Genomic DNA, 12,727 nt, shown 5'->3' with positions numbered 1-12,727 from the left:
TCCCAGTTGCCAGTGCCCCCGTTTAAAAAGATTTATTGGAAATATCAACAACCTTGGCTTGAATCTCATAGACCAGAGCTTAATCCATGGCCACACTTTGGTGCAAGGAAGGCTAGGAATAGTCTATTATTTATTTCTTTATTTATTTAGAGATGGAGCCACATTTACTTTTGTTCAGGCTGGAGTGCAGTAGAATGATCTTGGCTCACTGCAACCTCTGCCTCCTGGCTTCAAGCGATTCTCCTGTCTCAGCCTCCCGAGTAGCTGGGATTACAGGCACCTGCCACCATGCCCAGCTAATTTTTGTATTTTTAGTAGAGACGGGGTTTTCTCCATGTTGGTCAGGCTGGTCTTGAACTCCCAACCTCAGGTGATTCGCCTGCCTTGGCCTCCCAAAGCCCTGGGATTACAGGTGTGAGCCACCATGCCGGGCCTAGAGTGTGTGCTTTTTTAAGGAATTGCAAACACTCCCTGGGACCAGCAGGTGGGAGGCAGCCTCATTGTCACTCCTGGCTGAAATAATTTACCCCAAGTCATTGCTGGGTCCCTGAGCACCTGCCTTCATTCACCCTCATGCCCCAGAATCTCAGGGCTACCTCCACAGCCCTGTCCACAGACCCCTCCTGACCCGTCTCCAGGGGCCTGGGACCCCCCGGCAGGATGTGGCCCTGTTGAGGCCATGTCAGGGATGGGTCTGGCTGAGAGCCGGGCTCCAGCCCAGGGCCCTGTGTGAGGGGTGGGCACCCAGTGCACGGAGGGGCCAGAGAATGGGGATAGCATGGGGAGCCGTGAGAATGAGGCCTGAAAGGGCAGCAGTTCCTCCCCACTGTCGCCCCAGTCCGTCCCTCTGCTTTCCCTCCTCATCCCTGCCTGTCCCTCCCTCCTGTCCCTGTGTTCTTGGGCTGTGGGAGTCCAGGCCCAGGCTCAGCACAGCCCATGCATTTCCAGGCGTGAGGACCAACAGAGCTTTACGGGGTCCCGGACCTACTCCTGTGAGTCTCCAAGTGTCCCCGGGTTGGGCTCTGGGTTGGGGGTGTCCCTATCAAGTTATCTCGGTCCCCATTGCCCTGAGACCGTGGCCAGGCCTGATGTGGGGGGATGATGGGGTGAGGGGGCTGGGCTAGCTGGGGGCCCAGCCAACACCCCACTTCTTGCCCTTTGTAGTGGTCGGGCAGGCATGGCCAGGACCCCTGGCGGACATGGCACCCACAAGGTAGGTCACAGTCCCCCAGGAAGTGACAAGAAGGAAAGTCCTGGAGGTCCTCACCTGGTGAGCCCAGGTCAAGACCTCCCTCCCTCCCCAAGTCCCAGAGCTCCAGGGCTCAGCTATGAAGGCCCCACAAGGGGTATGGGGGGATGTGTCCTGGGGGGCCTCTCCCCTACAGCCCCTCCTTTAACTCCCTCCTTCCCCCTCCCTGCAGGAAGGACAAGCTGTTGCAATTCTACCCCAGCCTGGAGGGTGAGTGGCACAGGGCAGGGACAGGGACAGGCCTAGCCAAGCTGGGACTAAGACAGGCGAAAACCCCGTGGGACAGGCGTCGTGCAGTGGGGGCTGCGGGGCCAGGCGAGGCCTCCCCAGGAGAGACACACAGGCTGGGGCAGGGCAGGCTCCTGGAATCGGCCTGGCAGGGGGAGGGTGCACACTCGCACATGCCCCACTGAGGGGACAGGGAGCACTGCAAAGGCTCAGACACGGGAAATAGCTGGCCCTGCCTTGGGCTGCAGCACCCGAGCTGGGTGCAAAGCACGGGCCAGGGGAGAGAGCAATTAGCTGGGTCTTTCTTCCAGATCCAGCATCTTCCAGGTACCAGAACTTCAGCAAAGGTAGGTGGGCTCCTGGAGAAAGGGGGAGGCCATGGTGGGGGCCACAGCCCAGGGGCTCAGGCCCAATTCTCGCCTCCTCCCGCAGGAAGCAGACACGGGTCGGAGGAAGCCTACATGTGAGTGACCTTGATCCTGTCCCCCCTGCCCCACCTCTCCCCCTGCCCCACCTCTCCCCCTGCCCCACCTGCCTGCCACAGCCCTGGGCTTCCTGGTCCAGGAACCACCTCTTGCACTAGAACGAGGCATCCAGGTTCCCCTCCTTCTCCTGGCAGGCAGGCATTGGGCGACACTGTTGTCTCTTAGGTAACCCTGGGTTTGGGGGACTGGACTTTGCCCTGCTCTGGGACACAGAGTGTCAGGGGCGGGGGATAGAGACTCATTCAGCATCACCCAGTCAAAGACAAGCTACAGGACACCCAGAATCCCTCGGGGGTGTTGCATCATCTCACAGATGGGCAAATGATGGGGAATGGCCTAAGGTCACATAGCAAGGTGGCTCACCAGGTGCGGTGGCTCATGCCTGTAATCCCGGGACTTTGGGAGGCCAAGGCAGGCAGATCACCTGAGGCCAGGAGTTCGAGACCAGCCTGGTCAACATGGTGAAACCTCATCTCTACTAAAGATAAAAAATTAGCCAGGCATGGTGGTGCGTGCCTGTAATCCCAGCTACTCGGGAGGCTGATACAGGAGAATCGCTTGAACCTGGGAGGCTGAGGTTGCAGTGAGCCGAGATCGTGCCACTGCACTCCAGCCTGGGTGACAGAGACTCTGTCTCAAAAAAAAAAAAAGTGGCTCCAGCCCCCGGTGGCTCAGGGGTCCCAGGAAGTGGGGGTGGGGGAATCAGAGAGGAGATCCTGGCAGACCCCCATGGCCCCCAAGAGGAGCAATGGTGGGAGCAGCCCTGGCCTCACCGCCCCCTTATGGAGCCCCCAACCCGATCTCCAGCCTGCCCTGAAACCTGTGTTGTGTATGTTTTCTTGGCCAGAGACCCCATTGCCATGGAGTATTACAACTGGGGGCGGTTCTCGAAGCCCCCGGAAGGTGAGGCGAAGGACAAAGCCGGTGGCAGGGGAGGAAGTGGTGTGGGAGCTCAGGGCAGAAGCCATACCTCTAGGCAGGAGAGGAGGCTGGGCCTGGGTTCAGGTAAATCGGCAGAGCCAGTTGGGTGGACAGGAGGCTGGTGCTGCAGGCGGGGGCCAAGGAGGGATAGGGGGCGGGCGGGTCAGCGTGGGAGAGCTGTGGGCACAGGGCGTGGGAGAGAGGAGTGGGCCACAGGGCAGGGAACTAGAGGGCTGGCTTGGGGGGGTGGGGGGAGGCCAGGTCCTTGTCAACGAGGACTGAGCATCTTCTCCTGACCCCAGAAGGTACCTGGGATGGTGATCCCTGCAGGCTCTGAGGCCACCAGAAACCTGGTCCCTGAATGCCTTTGCTTTATAGGAAGGGCAACTGAGAGGCTGGGTGTGGTGGCTCACCCCTGTAATCCCAGCACTTTGGGAGGCTAAGGTGGGTGGATCACCTGAGGTCAGGAGTTCAAGACCAGTGTGGCCAACATGGTGAAACCCCGTCTCTACAAAAATACAAAAAAAAAAAAAAAAAAAAATTATCCAGGCATGGTGGCACATGCCTGTAATCCCAGCTACTTGGGAGGCTGAGACAGGAGAATTGCTTGAACCCGGGAGGCGGAGGCTGCAGTGAACCAAGATCGCACCATTGCACTCCAGCCTGGGCAACAGAGTGAGACTCCATCTCAAAAAAAAAAAAAAAAAAATCCCCCCAAAAAAGGGCAACTGAGGACTCAGGGTGGGCAGTGCCTGCTGAGAGGTGCATGGGCCTGGGGTTTGAATCCAGCTCCATGACCTGGCTCCTGCCTGGACCATACTGGGTAGGACCATGGTGTTGGGGGGTCCTCTTCTGCCCCCCACCACTGCCACCTCCATTTTTTTTTTTTTTTGAGACACAGCCTTGCTCTGTCACCCAGGTTGAGTGCAATGGCACGATCTTGGTTCACTGCAACCTCCGCCTCCCGGGTTCAAGTGATTTTCCTGCCTCAGCCTCCCGAGTAGCTGAGATTACAGGCGCCTGCCACCACGCCTGGCTAATTTTTTGTATTTTTAGTAGAGACAGGGTTTCACCATATTGGCCAGGCTGGTCTTGAACTCCTGACCTCAGGTGATCCGCCCGCCTTGGCCTCCCAAAGTGCTGGGATTACAGGCGTGAGCCACCCCGCCAGGCTGGCAGTGCTCATTTCTTAGGACCCCCAACATCACTGATGGATTTTGGGTGGGGCATCAGTCAGAGCCCAGCTTCCCCATTACAGGGCCAAGATGGGGTGCCAGGCGCTGAGGTGCCATACTCAGCCTGGGTCCCCGAGCAAAGCATCCTCAGCCTGCCCTGCCCTATCTGGAAGAGTCCAGCCCCTTCCCGGCAGTGGCTCTAGGGAGAGCTCCTGATTATAGAGATGAGCCCCTGAGGCTGCCCCTGCCTCCCTCCCTCCCTCCAGCCACCCGTCATGGGCCTGAATTGCAGCCCCCGCAGAGTACCCCCTCCAGAGTGCATGTGGAGGGGATCTCAGAAGACAGAGGAGGCTGGACACAGTGACTCACGCCTGTAATCCCAACATTTTGGGAAGATCGCCTAAGCTTAGGGGTTCAAGACCAGCCTGGGCAACACAGCGAGATCCTCTCTACAAACAATTTTAAAAGTTAGCTGGGCGTGGTGGTGCATGCCTGTAGTTCCAGCTACTCAGGAGGCTGCGGGGTAGGAGGATCGTTTGAGCTGGGAGTTGGAGGCTACAGTGAGCTGACTTTGCCAGTGCTCTCCAGCCTGGGTGACAGAGCGAGACTGTCTCAACAAGAAACAAAGAAGACAGAGGAGCTCAGGGCTCAGGGAAGAGCATGCAGGGGCGCCAGGCCAGCACCCATTAGGAAGCTCATCCGGAAGAAGGCTTGAGGTCCCGGGGGACCCAGAGGGCTAGGGCTTGGCGGAAGAGGCCCCCTGCAAAGGGAAGGCAGGACAGAGCGGGAGGATGAGCCAGGCCTTGCAGGGTCTGCCCACACCCCCGTGCCCGCTCCTCTCTCTCCTGCAGATGATGATGCCAATTCCTACGAGAATGTGCTCATTTGCAAGCAGAAAACCACAGAGACAGGTGAGGCTGCCCAGCCAGAGGCAGGCTGGGGCTGGGAGCAGCAGGCCTCCTTGGCCAGGTGCCCCTGCACTCCCCACTGCTCAAAGGCCGCCCCCACTTTGAAGCCTGAAGGCTCTCGGATCCCCAGGTACCTTTTGGTAGAGCCTTGCCCCTACTATCCTCGGAGGCAGCTCTATTGGCTCCTGGTGCCTCTGTGGGACTGAGCCAAGGGGGGCCTATTCTCCCTCTCTGCAGGTGCCCAGCAGGAGGGCATAGGTGGCCTCTGCAGAGGGGACCTCAGCCTGTCACTGGCCCTGAGGACTGGCCCCACTTCTGGTCTCTGTCCCTCTGCCTCCCCGGAAGAAGATGAGGAATCTGAGGATTATCAGAACTCAGCATCCATCCATCAGTGGCGCGAGTCCAGGAAGGTCATGGGTAGGTGGCCGGGAGAAGAGGCAGGGTGGTCCACTTAGGGCAGGCTTGAGGGGCTGGCCTGGAAGGGCAGGCTGAAAGTGGGCTTCGCTCCAGCCAGTCCAGCTAACCCCGCAGTGATGCCTGGGTGCAGGAGCAGCTGCAGAGACCTTGAACCACACAGGACAGCCCTTGGCAGCCGCCCAGCCTCCAGGGTGGGGTCAGGTCCTCCCGGGCAGGCCGCCCCATCCAGCTGTATGCATGGAGTAACGCATTCACCTGCTCTCACAGCAGGACGATCTCCGGCAAATCCCAGAGACAGGACACACACACACCGCCAGGACCTGTCGGGCGTGGCATTTCCCGCAGGCTGTTTTGTGGAGTCTGGGGGTCTGAGTCTGGGGGAGCAGTCATGGGCGTCTCCATGTGAACCACTCGATGACCTGTCTGCCCGCTGGTCCGCAGGGCAACTCCAGAGAGAAGCATCCCCTGGCCCGGTGGGAAGCCCAGACGAGGAGGACGGGGAACCGGATTACGTGAATGGGGAGGTGGCAGCCACAGAAGCCTAGGGCAGACCAAGAAGAAAGGTACAGCCCCTGCTCTCCAGCTGCCGTGGGCCAAGGATTGGCGGTCTTGCCAAGCTGCAGGACCCCCAATCCAAGGGAACAGCCGAGAGTGTGGGTGGAGGCGCCATGGTGGGGGCTGCAGGGTGCACCCATGGGTGCTCCAAGAGGGCAGCTTGGTGACTCTGTTCCTCTGTTCTGGCCAGGGGCGTCAGGCAGGGAATTCTGGTGACTTCAGGGGCAAAGAAGTGGGCACCGGGTGGGTCTCCCAACTCCACTGCATCCTCCTGGCTGCGACCTTGGACCAAGTGACAACCTCCCAGAACTTAGTTCCTCACTTGGTGCCCACCTCTCAGAAAAGACATCGCACACACGGCCGGGCACGGTGGCTCACGCCTGTAATCACAGCACTTTGGGAGGCCGAGGCAGGCAGATCACCTGAGGTCACGAGTTCGAGACCAGCCTGGCCAACATGGTGAAACTTCATCTCTACTAAAAACACAAAAAATTAGCCAGGCATGGTGGTGGGTGCCTGTAGTCCCAGTTAGTTGGGAGGCTGAGGCAGGAGAATCATTTGAACCCTGAAGGCGGAGGTTGCAGTGAGTTAAGATCACATGCACTCCACCCTGGGCGACAGAGCGAGACTCCGTCTCAATAAATAAATAAAAAAACAGACATTGCACACAAAGCCTCAGCCCAGCAGGCACTCGGTCAATGCTGGAAACAGACAGGAGGCAGGGACATTGGGAAATATAACAGTGGTTGAGACGCACTGAGGAGCCACCGCAGGCCAGTGAGATGGTGTGATGCTAAGCGCTCACACGTGCACCATCTCTTAGCACCCAAAGCCACAGAGCAGTTAAGCCACCTGCCCAAGGTCACATCTTGAAGTAAGGGGAGGAGGAGATGGAAGCCCCAGTGGTCAGACATCAGACATCAAAGCCTAGGCTGGGTCTACTGCTTGGGAAGCACGATGGACCCCCAGAGGGCCTTGAAGGCTGCCCAAAGTCCCCATCTGGGAGACCCAGGCCGTCATCTCAGCGAGCAGGCTGGAGGGTGGAAACCACAGTGAACCTGGGCGGTCAAGAGTCAGCCCCAGAGGCAGGTGCAGGAGTTTGAGCCAAATGTGCAGAGCCCCACGTCATTCATTCAACCAGTATCCACTGGGCCCCTGCTATGGGCAAGTCCTGCTCTAGGTGCTGGGAACACCAACATAAAGAACAGGAAACCCCTGACCCCTTAGAACTTACATTCTGGTAGGAGAGAGAAAACAGATAGGGCTGGACACAGCGGTCATGCCTATAAATCCCAGCACTTCGGGAGGCTGAGGCGGGAGGATCCTTTGAGCCTCTGAGTTTGAGGCCAGCCTGGGCAACATAGCAAGACCTCTGTCTCTACAAAAACTTTTTTTTTTTTTGAGACAGAGTATCACTGTCACTCAGGCTGGAGTGCAGTGGCGACATCTCGGCTCACTGCAACCTCCGCCTCCTGGGTTCAAGCGATTCTCGTGCCTCAGCCTTCCAAGTAGCTGGGATTACAGGCACACGCCACCATGTCCAGCCTCTATAAAAACATTTAAAATTAGCCAGGCATGGTGGTGGATGCCCTAGAGTCCCACTGACTCGGGAGGCTGAGGTGGGAAGATCACTTGAGCCTGGGAGGTCAAGGTTGCAATGAGCCATGGTTGCTGCAGTGAGCTGTGGTCGTGCCACTGCACTCAAGCCTGGGCAACAGAGCAAGACCCCGTCTCAAAAAAAAAAATTTAAAAATTAGCTGGGCATAGTGGTGTGTACCTGTAGTCCCAGCTACTTGGGAGGCTGAGGCAGGAGGATCGCTTGAGCCCAGGAGTTCAAGGCTACAGTGAGCTATGATTGTACCACTGTACAGCCAGGATGACAGAGTGAGACCCTGTCAAAACAACAACAACAACAACAACAACAACAAGAAAACAGATAAGAAGACACGGCATGTTCACTGGTGGTAAGTCTGGCAGAGAGAAACAAAACAGGGAAGCGGGGCAGGAAGTAGTGTGGGGTTGTGGGCAAGACGCAGTGTTGCAATTTAAGGAAGGAGGCTAGGGAAGCCTTTCAGAGCTCCCTTCCTCACCCCATCTGGGGGAAGGACATCCAGGCAGAGGGGACAACAGAGGCCCCAGGGTGGAGTGAGCCCCACAGGTCTGAGCAAAGCCAGGGGCCAGGGAGGAGCAGGTGAGGGGAAACTAGTGGAGGTCGAGGCCGGAGGTGGGGAGGCTGACCAGGCAGGGCCAGCACTTGGGGTTTTACTGCATGAGATGGGAGGGAGGGAGGGAGATAGAAAGGTTGTTTTTTCTTTTTTTTTTTCGTTCCTGTTGCCCAGGCTGAAGTGCAATGGTGCAATCTTGGCTTACTGCAAACTCCACCTCCTGGGTTCAAGCGATGCTCCTGCCTCAGCCTCCCGAGTAGCTGCGATTACAGGTGTCTGCCACCACACCCGGCCAATTTGTATTTATTTTATTTTATTTTGTTTTTTGAGAGGGAGTCTCGCTCTGTCACCCAGGCTGGAGTGCAATGGCGTGATCTCGGCTCACTGCAACCTCTGCCTCCTGGGTTCAGGTTTCTCCTGCCTCAGCCTCCCGAGTAGCTGGGATTACAGGCACACGCCACAACACCTGGCTAATTTTTGTATTTTTAGTAGAGATGGTATTTCACCATGTTGGCCAGGCTGGTCTCAAACTCCTGACCTAAAGTGATCGGCCCACCTCAGCCTCCCCAAGTGCTGGGATTACAGGCATGAGCCGCCATGCCTGGCTAATGGGAAGGTTTTGTACAAAGACTGGCTGGATGTTTCTAATTCAATTTCTCTGGCTGTTGGGCAGACAAATGGGTACTGGGAGAGTGGGTACAGGAAGCCCAGGAAGGACCCAGGCACTGGTGCCATCTGGGCAAGGGGTGGCAGCAGTGGAGACAGGGGTAGGCAACATGGTGAAACGCTGTCTCTACATAATATACAAAAATTTGCCAGGTGTAGTGGCGCACACGTGTAGTCCCAGCTACTCGGAGGTTGAGGCAGGAGGATAGCTTGAGTCTAGGAGGTTGAGCTGCTGTGTGAGCTGTGAATGCACCACTGCACTCCAGCCTGGGCCACAGAGCAAGACGCTGTCTCAAAACAAAAACAAAAAGAAGAGGCCAGGCACAGTGGCTCACGCCTGTAATCCCAGCACTTTGGGAGGCTGAGGCAGGCTGATCACCTGAGGTCAGGAGTTTGAGACCATCCTGGGCAACATGGGGAAACCCCATCTCTACTAAAAATATAAAAATTAGCCAGGCGTGGTGGCGTGTGCCTGTAATCCCAGCTACTCGGGAGGCTGAGGCACGAGAATCACTTGAACCTGGAAGGAGGAGGTTGCAGTGAGCTAAGATCGCACCATTGCACTCCAGCCTGGGCAACTACGTCTTAAAAAAAAAAAAAAAAAAAAAAAAAAAGCCGGGCACGGTGGCTCACACTTGTAATCCCAGCACTTTGGGAGGCCGAGGCGGGCGGATCACAAGGTCAGGAGATCGAGACCATCCTGGCTAACACAGTGAAACCCCGTCTCTACTAAAAATACAAAAAATTAGCCGAGCATGGTGGCTAGGCGCCTGTAGTCCCAGCTACTTGGGAGGCTGAGGCAAGAGAATAGCGTGAACCCGGGAGGCAGAGCTTGCAGTGAGCCGAGATCACGCCACTGCACTCCAGCCTGGGAGACAGAGCAAGACTCTGTCTCAAAAACACAAACAAACAAAAAGGGCCAGGCGTGGTGGCTCACACCTGTAATCCCAGCACTTTGGGAGGCCGAGGTGGGCAGATCACGAGGTCAGGAGATCGAGACCATCCTGGCTAACACGGTGAAACCCTGTCTCTACTAAAAATACAAAAAAAAAAAAAAAATCAGCTGGGCGTGGTGGCGTAGTCTCAGCTACTTGGGAGGCTGAGGCAGGAGAATGGCGTGAACCTGAGAGGCGGAGCTTGCAGTGAGCCGAGATCGCGCCACCGCACTCCAGCCTGGGTGACAGAGTGAGACTCCATCTCAAAAAAAAAAAAAAGAAACCCAGTTATTGATGTGCGGCTTCTGTTCTCAGCCAGGAGGCAGGCTCAATGGTGTCCCCAAACCAGTGGTTATGGTTCTCAGGAACAAAATACTGATCAAGGCAAACCTCCTTCTACAAACTTTCCTCTTCATTTAAGGAGCCAAGGCAAAGAGGGACCACTGTGCTCATGGACCCATCGCTGCCTTCCAAGGACCATTTCCCAGAGCTACTCAACTTTTAAGCCCCTGCCATGGTTGCTCCTGGAAGGAGAACCAGCCACCCTGAGGACCACCTGGCCGTGCGTGCACAGCCTGGGAAAAGACAGTTACTCACAGGAGCTGCAGGCCCGTCACCAAGCCCTCTCCCGACCCAGGCTTTGTGGGGCAGGCACCTGGTACCAAGGGTAACCCGGCTCCTGGTATGGACGGATGTGCAGGATTTAGGATAAGCTGTCACCCAGTCCCCATAACAAAACCACTGTCCGACACTGGTATCTGTGTTCTTTTGTGCTATGAATTTGGATTCCTAATTGCTATTGTTGGTTGCTGGGGTTTTAAATGATTGATAAGCTTGTACAGTTAACTTATAGAGGGGGAGCCATATTTAACATTCTGGATTTCAGAGTAGAGATTTCTGTGTTGTCTCCTAGAAAGCATTACATGTAGTTTATTTCAGCATCCTTGTTGGGTGGGGCCCTGGCTCTCTTCCCCTTTGGTGGGACCTCCCCTTTCTTTGGGCTTCAGTTCACTCAGGAAGAAATGAGGCTGTCGCCATCTTTATGTGCTTCCAGTGGAAATGTCACTTGCTACAGACAATAGTGCATGAGAGTCTAGAGAAGTAGTGACCAGAACAGGGCAGAGTAGGTCCCCTCCATGGCCCTGAATCCTCCTCTGCTCCAGGGCTGGCCTCTGCAGAGCTGATTAGACAGTGTTGTGACTGTCTCATGGGAAGAGCTGGGGCCCAGAGGGACCTTGAGTCAGAAATGCTGCCAGAAAAAGTATCTCCTCCAACCAAAACATCTCAATAAAACCATTTTAGTTGAAAAGCAGTGATTATCCTGTCTCCTTTCCCCTGCTTCAGGTAAAAAACCTTTTATAAAAATACAAAAATTAGCCGGGCCTGGTGGTGCATGCCTGTAGTCTCAACTACTTGGGAGGCTGAGGCAGGAGAATCACTTGAACCCAGAAGGTTGCAGTGAACTATGATTGCATCACTGCACTCCAGCCTGGGCAAGAGGGAGACCTTGTCTCAAAAAACATAACAAAACATGGCCAGGCGCAGTGGCTCATGCCTGTAATCCCAGCACTTTGGGAGGCTGAGGTGGGTGGATCACGAGGTCAGGAGATCGAGACCATCCTGACTAACACAGTGAAACCCGTCTCTAATAAAAATACAAAAAAATAGCCAGGCATGGTGGCGGGCACCTGTAGTCCCAGCTACTTGGGAGGCTGAGGCAGGAGAATGGCGTGAACCCGGGAGGCGGAGCTTGCAGTGAGCCGAGATCGCGCCACTGCACTCCAGCCTAGATGAAAGAGGGAGACCTTGTCTCAAAAAACATAACCAAACACAAAAAGCCTTAAGGGAATGGCGGCCACAGCTCTTGTTTAATAAAAAGGGACCCTGAGAGCATCAGGGCTGCGGATGGGATCTTAGTTCCCAAGTCCAGCCATCTTTCTGGGATGGCCCAGGGACTCTTCCCATGAGAAGAAATTAATGCGACAAGTTAGGAAATCAGAAGAAACATCTAGAACCCAACTGCCGCCCGCCTGTTACTTCACACCCTGAAGTCCTGACTGTACAACCTCAGGGACAAGTTTCTCTTCCTTTTTTTGTAAGAGTCTCGCTCTGTCGCCCAGGCTGGAGTGCAATGGCACCATCTTGCCTCACTACAATCTCCGCCTCCTGGGTTCAAGCAATTCTCCTGCCTCAGCCTCCTGAGTAGCTGGGATTACAGGCGTGTGCCACCATGCCCAGCTAATTTCGTATTTTAGTATTTCGTATTTTAGCCACCGTGCCCAAATGGGCCAGGCATGTGTAATGCCAGCACTTAGGAGGCTGAGGTGGGAGGATCACTTGAGGCCAGGAGTTCGAGACCAGTCCCAGCAATATAGTGAGACCTCATTTCTACAAAAAATTTAATAATTAGCTGGGTATCGTGGTACATGCCTGTAGTCCCAGCTACTCAGGAGGCTGAGGTAGGAGGATCACTTGAGCCCAAGAGGTTGAGGCTGCAGTGAGCCAAGATTGGCCCACTACACTCTAGCCTGGGCGACAGAGCGAGACCCAATCTCAAAAATCAAAACAAAACAAAAAGGGAAAAAAATAGTATCTTACCAAAAAAAAAAAAGGCAATTCTACAAATTAGTACGAAATTCTTTGGGGAATTCTAAAGCAAGCGCAAAGAGTATGGTCTAGAACACAGGAAGAGCGTCACGGTGTTTTCCTGAGGGCTGGGCTGCATCTCTCCACTCTGCCGCCCTCTCTGAAAGGCTCGCCACCTGGCCGTTCTGAGAAATCAGTCTAAATAGGAAAGACAGCAAACCCTGCCCTCGCCCTGGGAAAGTGGCGCCTTCAGGCTTCTAGAAGAACCGAGATGAGCTTGTGGGTCTACTATCTAATCGCCTTTTCTACTTGTAGGCTGCCAAGGCCCGTAGAGACAGGAAGCTGGTTTTTCTCGAGGCTTCACATGGTCACCTTATTGCCAACAAACACTGCAAGGCTTTATTAGCTAAAATGTCAACCCACACACAGATCAGAGA

At 55.5% G+C, this 12,727-nt stretch overlaps 1 protein-coding gene across 6 annotated transcripts in view; it reads left to right on the top strand.

The window, feature by feature from the left end:
* LAT2 (linker for activation of T cells family member 2) overlaps positions 1-12,715 on the top strand; it is a 30,840-nt gene extending 18,125 nt beyond the window's left edge. For 5 of the 6 annotated variants that reach the window (XM_034951404.3, XM_055114483.2, XM_063605863.1 and 2 more), the window contains 10 exons: positions 949-992; positions 1,165-1,213; positions 1,422-1,459; positions 1,789-1,824; positions 1,910-1,940; positions 2,810-2,865; positions 4,910-4,969; positions 5,204-5,383; positions 5,825-5,946; positions 10,126-12,715. In XM_034951404.3, the coding sequence (XP_034807295.2) occupies positions 949-992; positions 1,165-1,213; positions 1,422-1,459; positions 1,789-1,824; positions 1,910-1,940; positions 2,810-2,865; positions 4,910-4,969; positions 5,204-5,383; positions 5,825-5,928 (598 nt within the window). In that variant the 3' untranslated portion in view covers positions 5,929-5,946; positions 10,126-12,715. The other variant, XM_063605864.1, reaches the window with a different exon arrangement.
* The last annotated feature ends 12 nt before the right edge of the window (positions 12,716-12,727 follow it).

The sequence above is a fragment of the Pan paniscus genome, chromosome 6, assembly GCF_029289425.2.
Source record: "Pan paniscus chromosome 6, NHGRI_mPanPan1-v2.0_pri, whole genome shotgun sequence".
NCBI classification, from domain to species: domain Eukaryota; kingdom Metazoa; phylum Chordata; class Mammalia; order Primates; family Hominidae; genus Pan; species Pan paniscus.
This window is presented reverse-complemented; position numbering and strand designations above follow the sequence as displayed.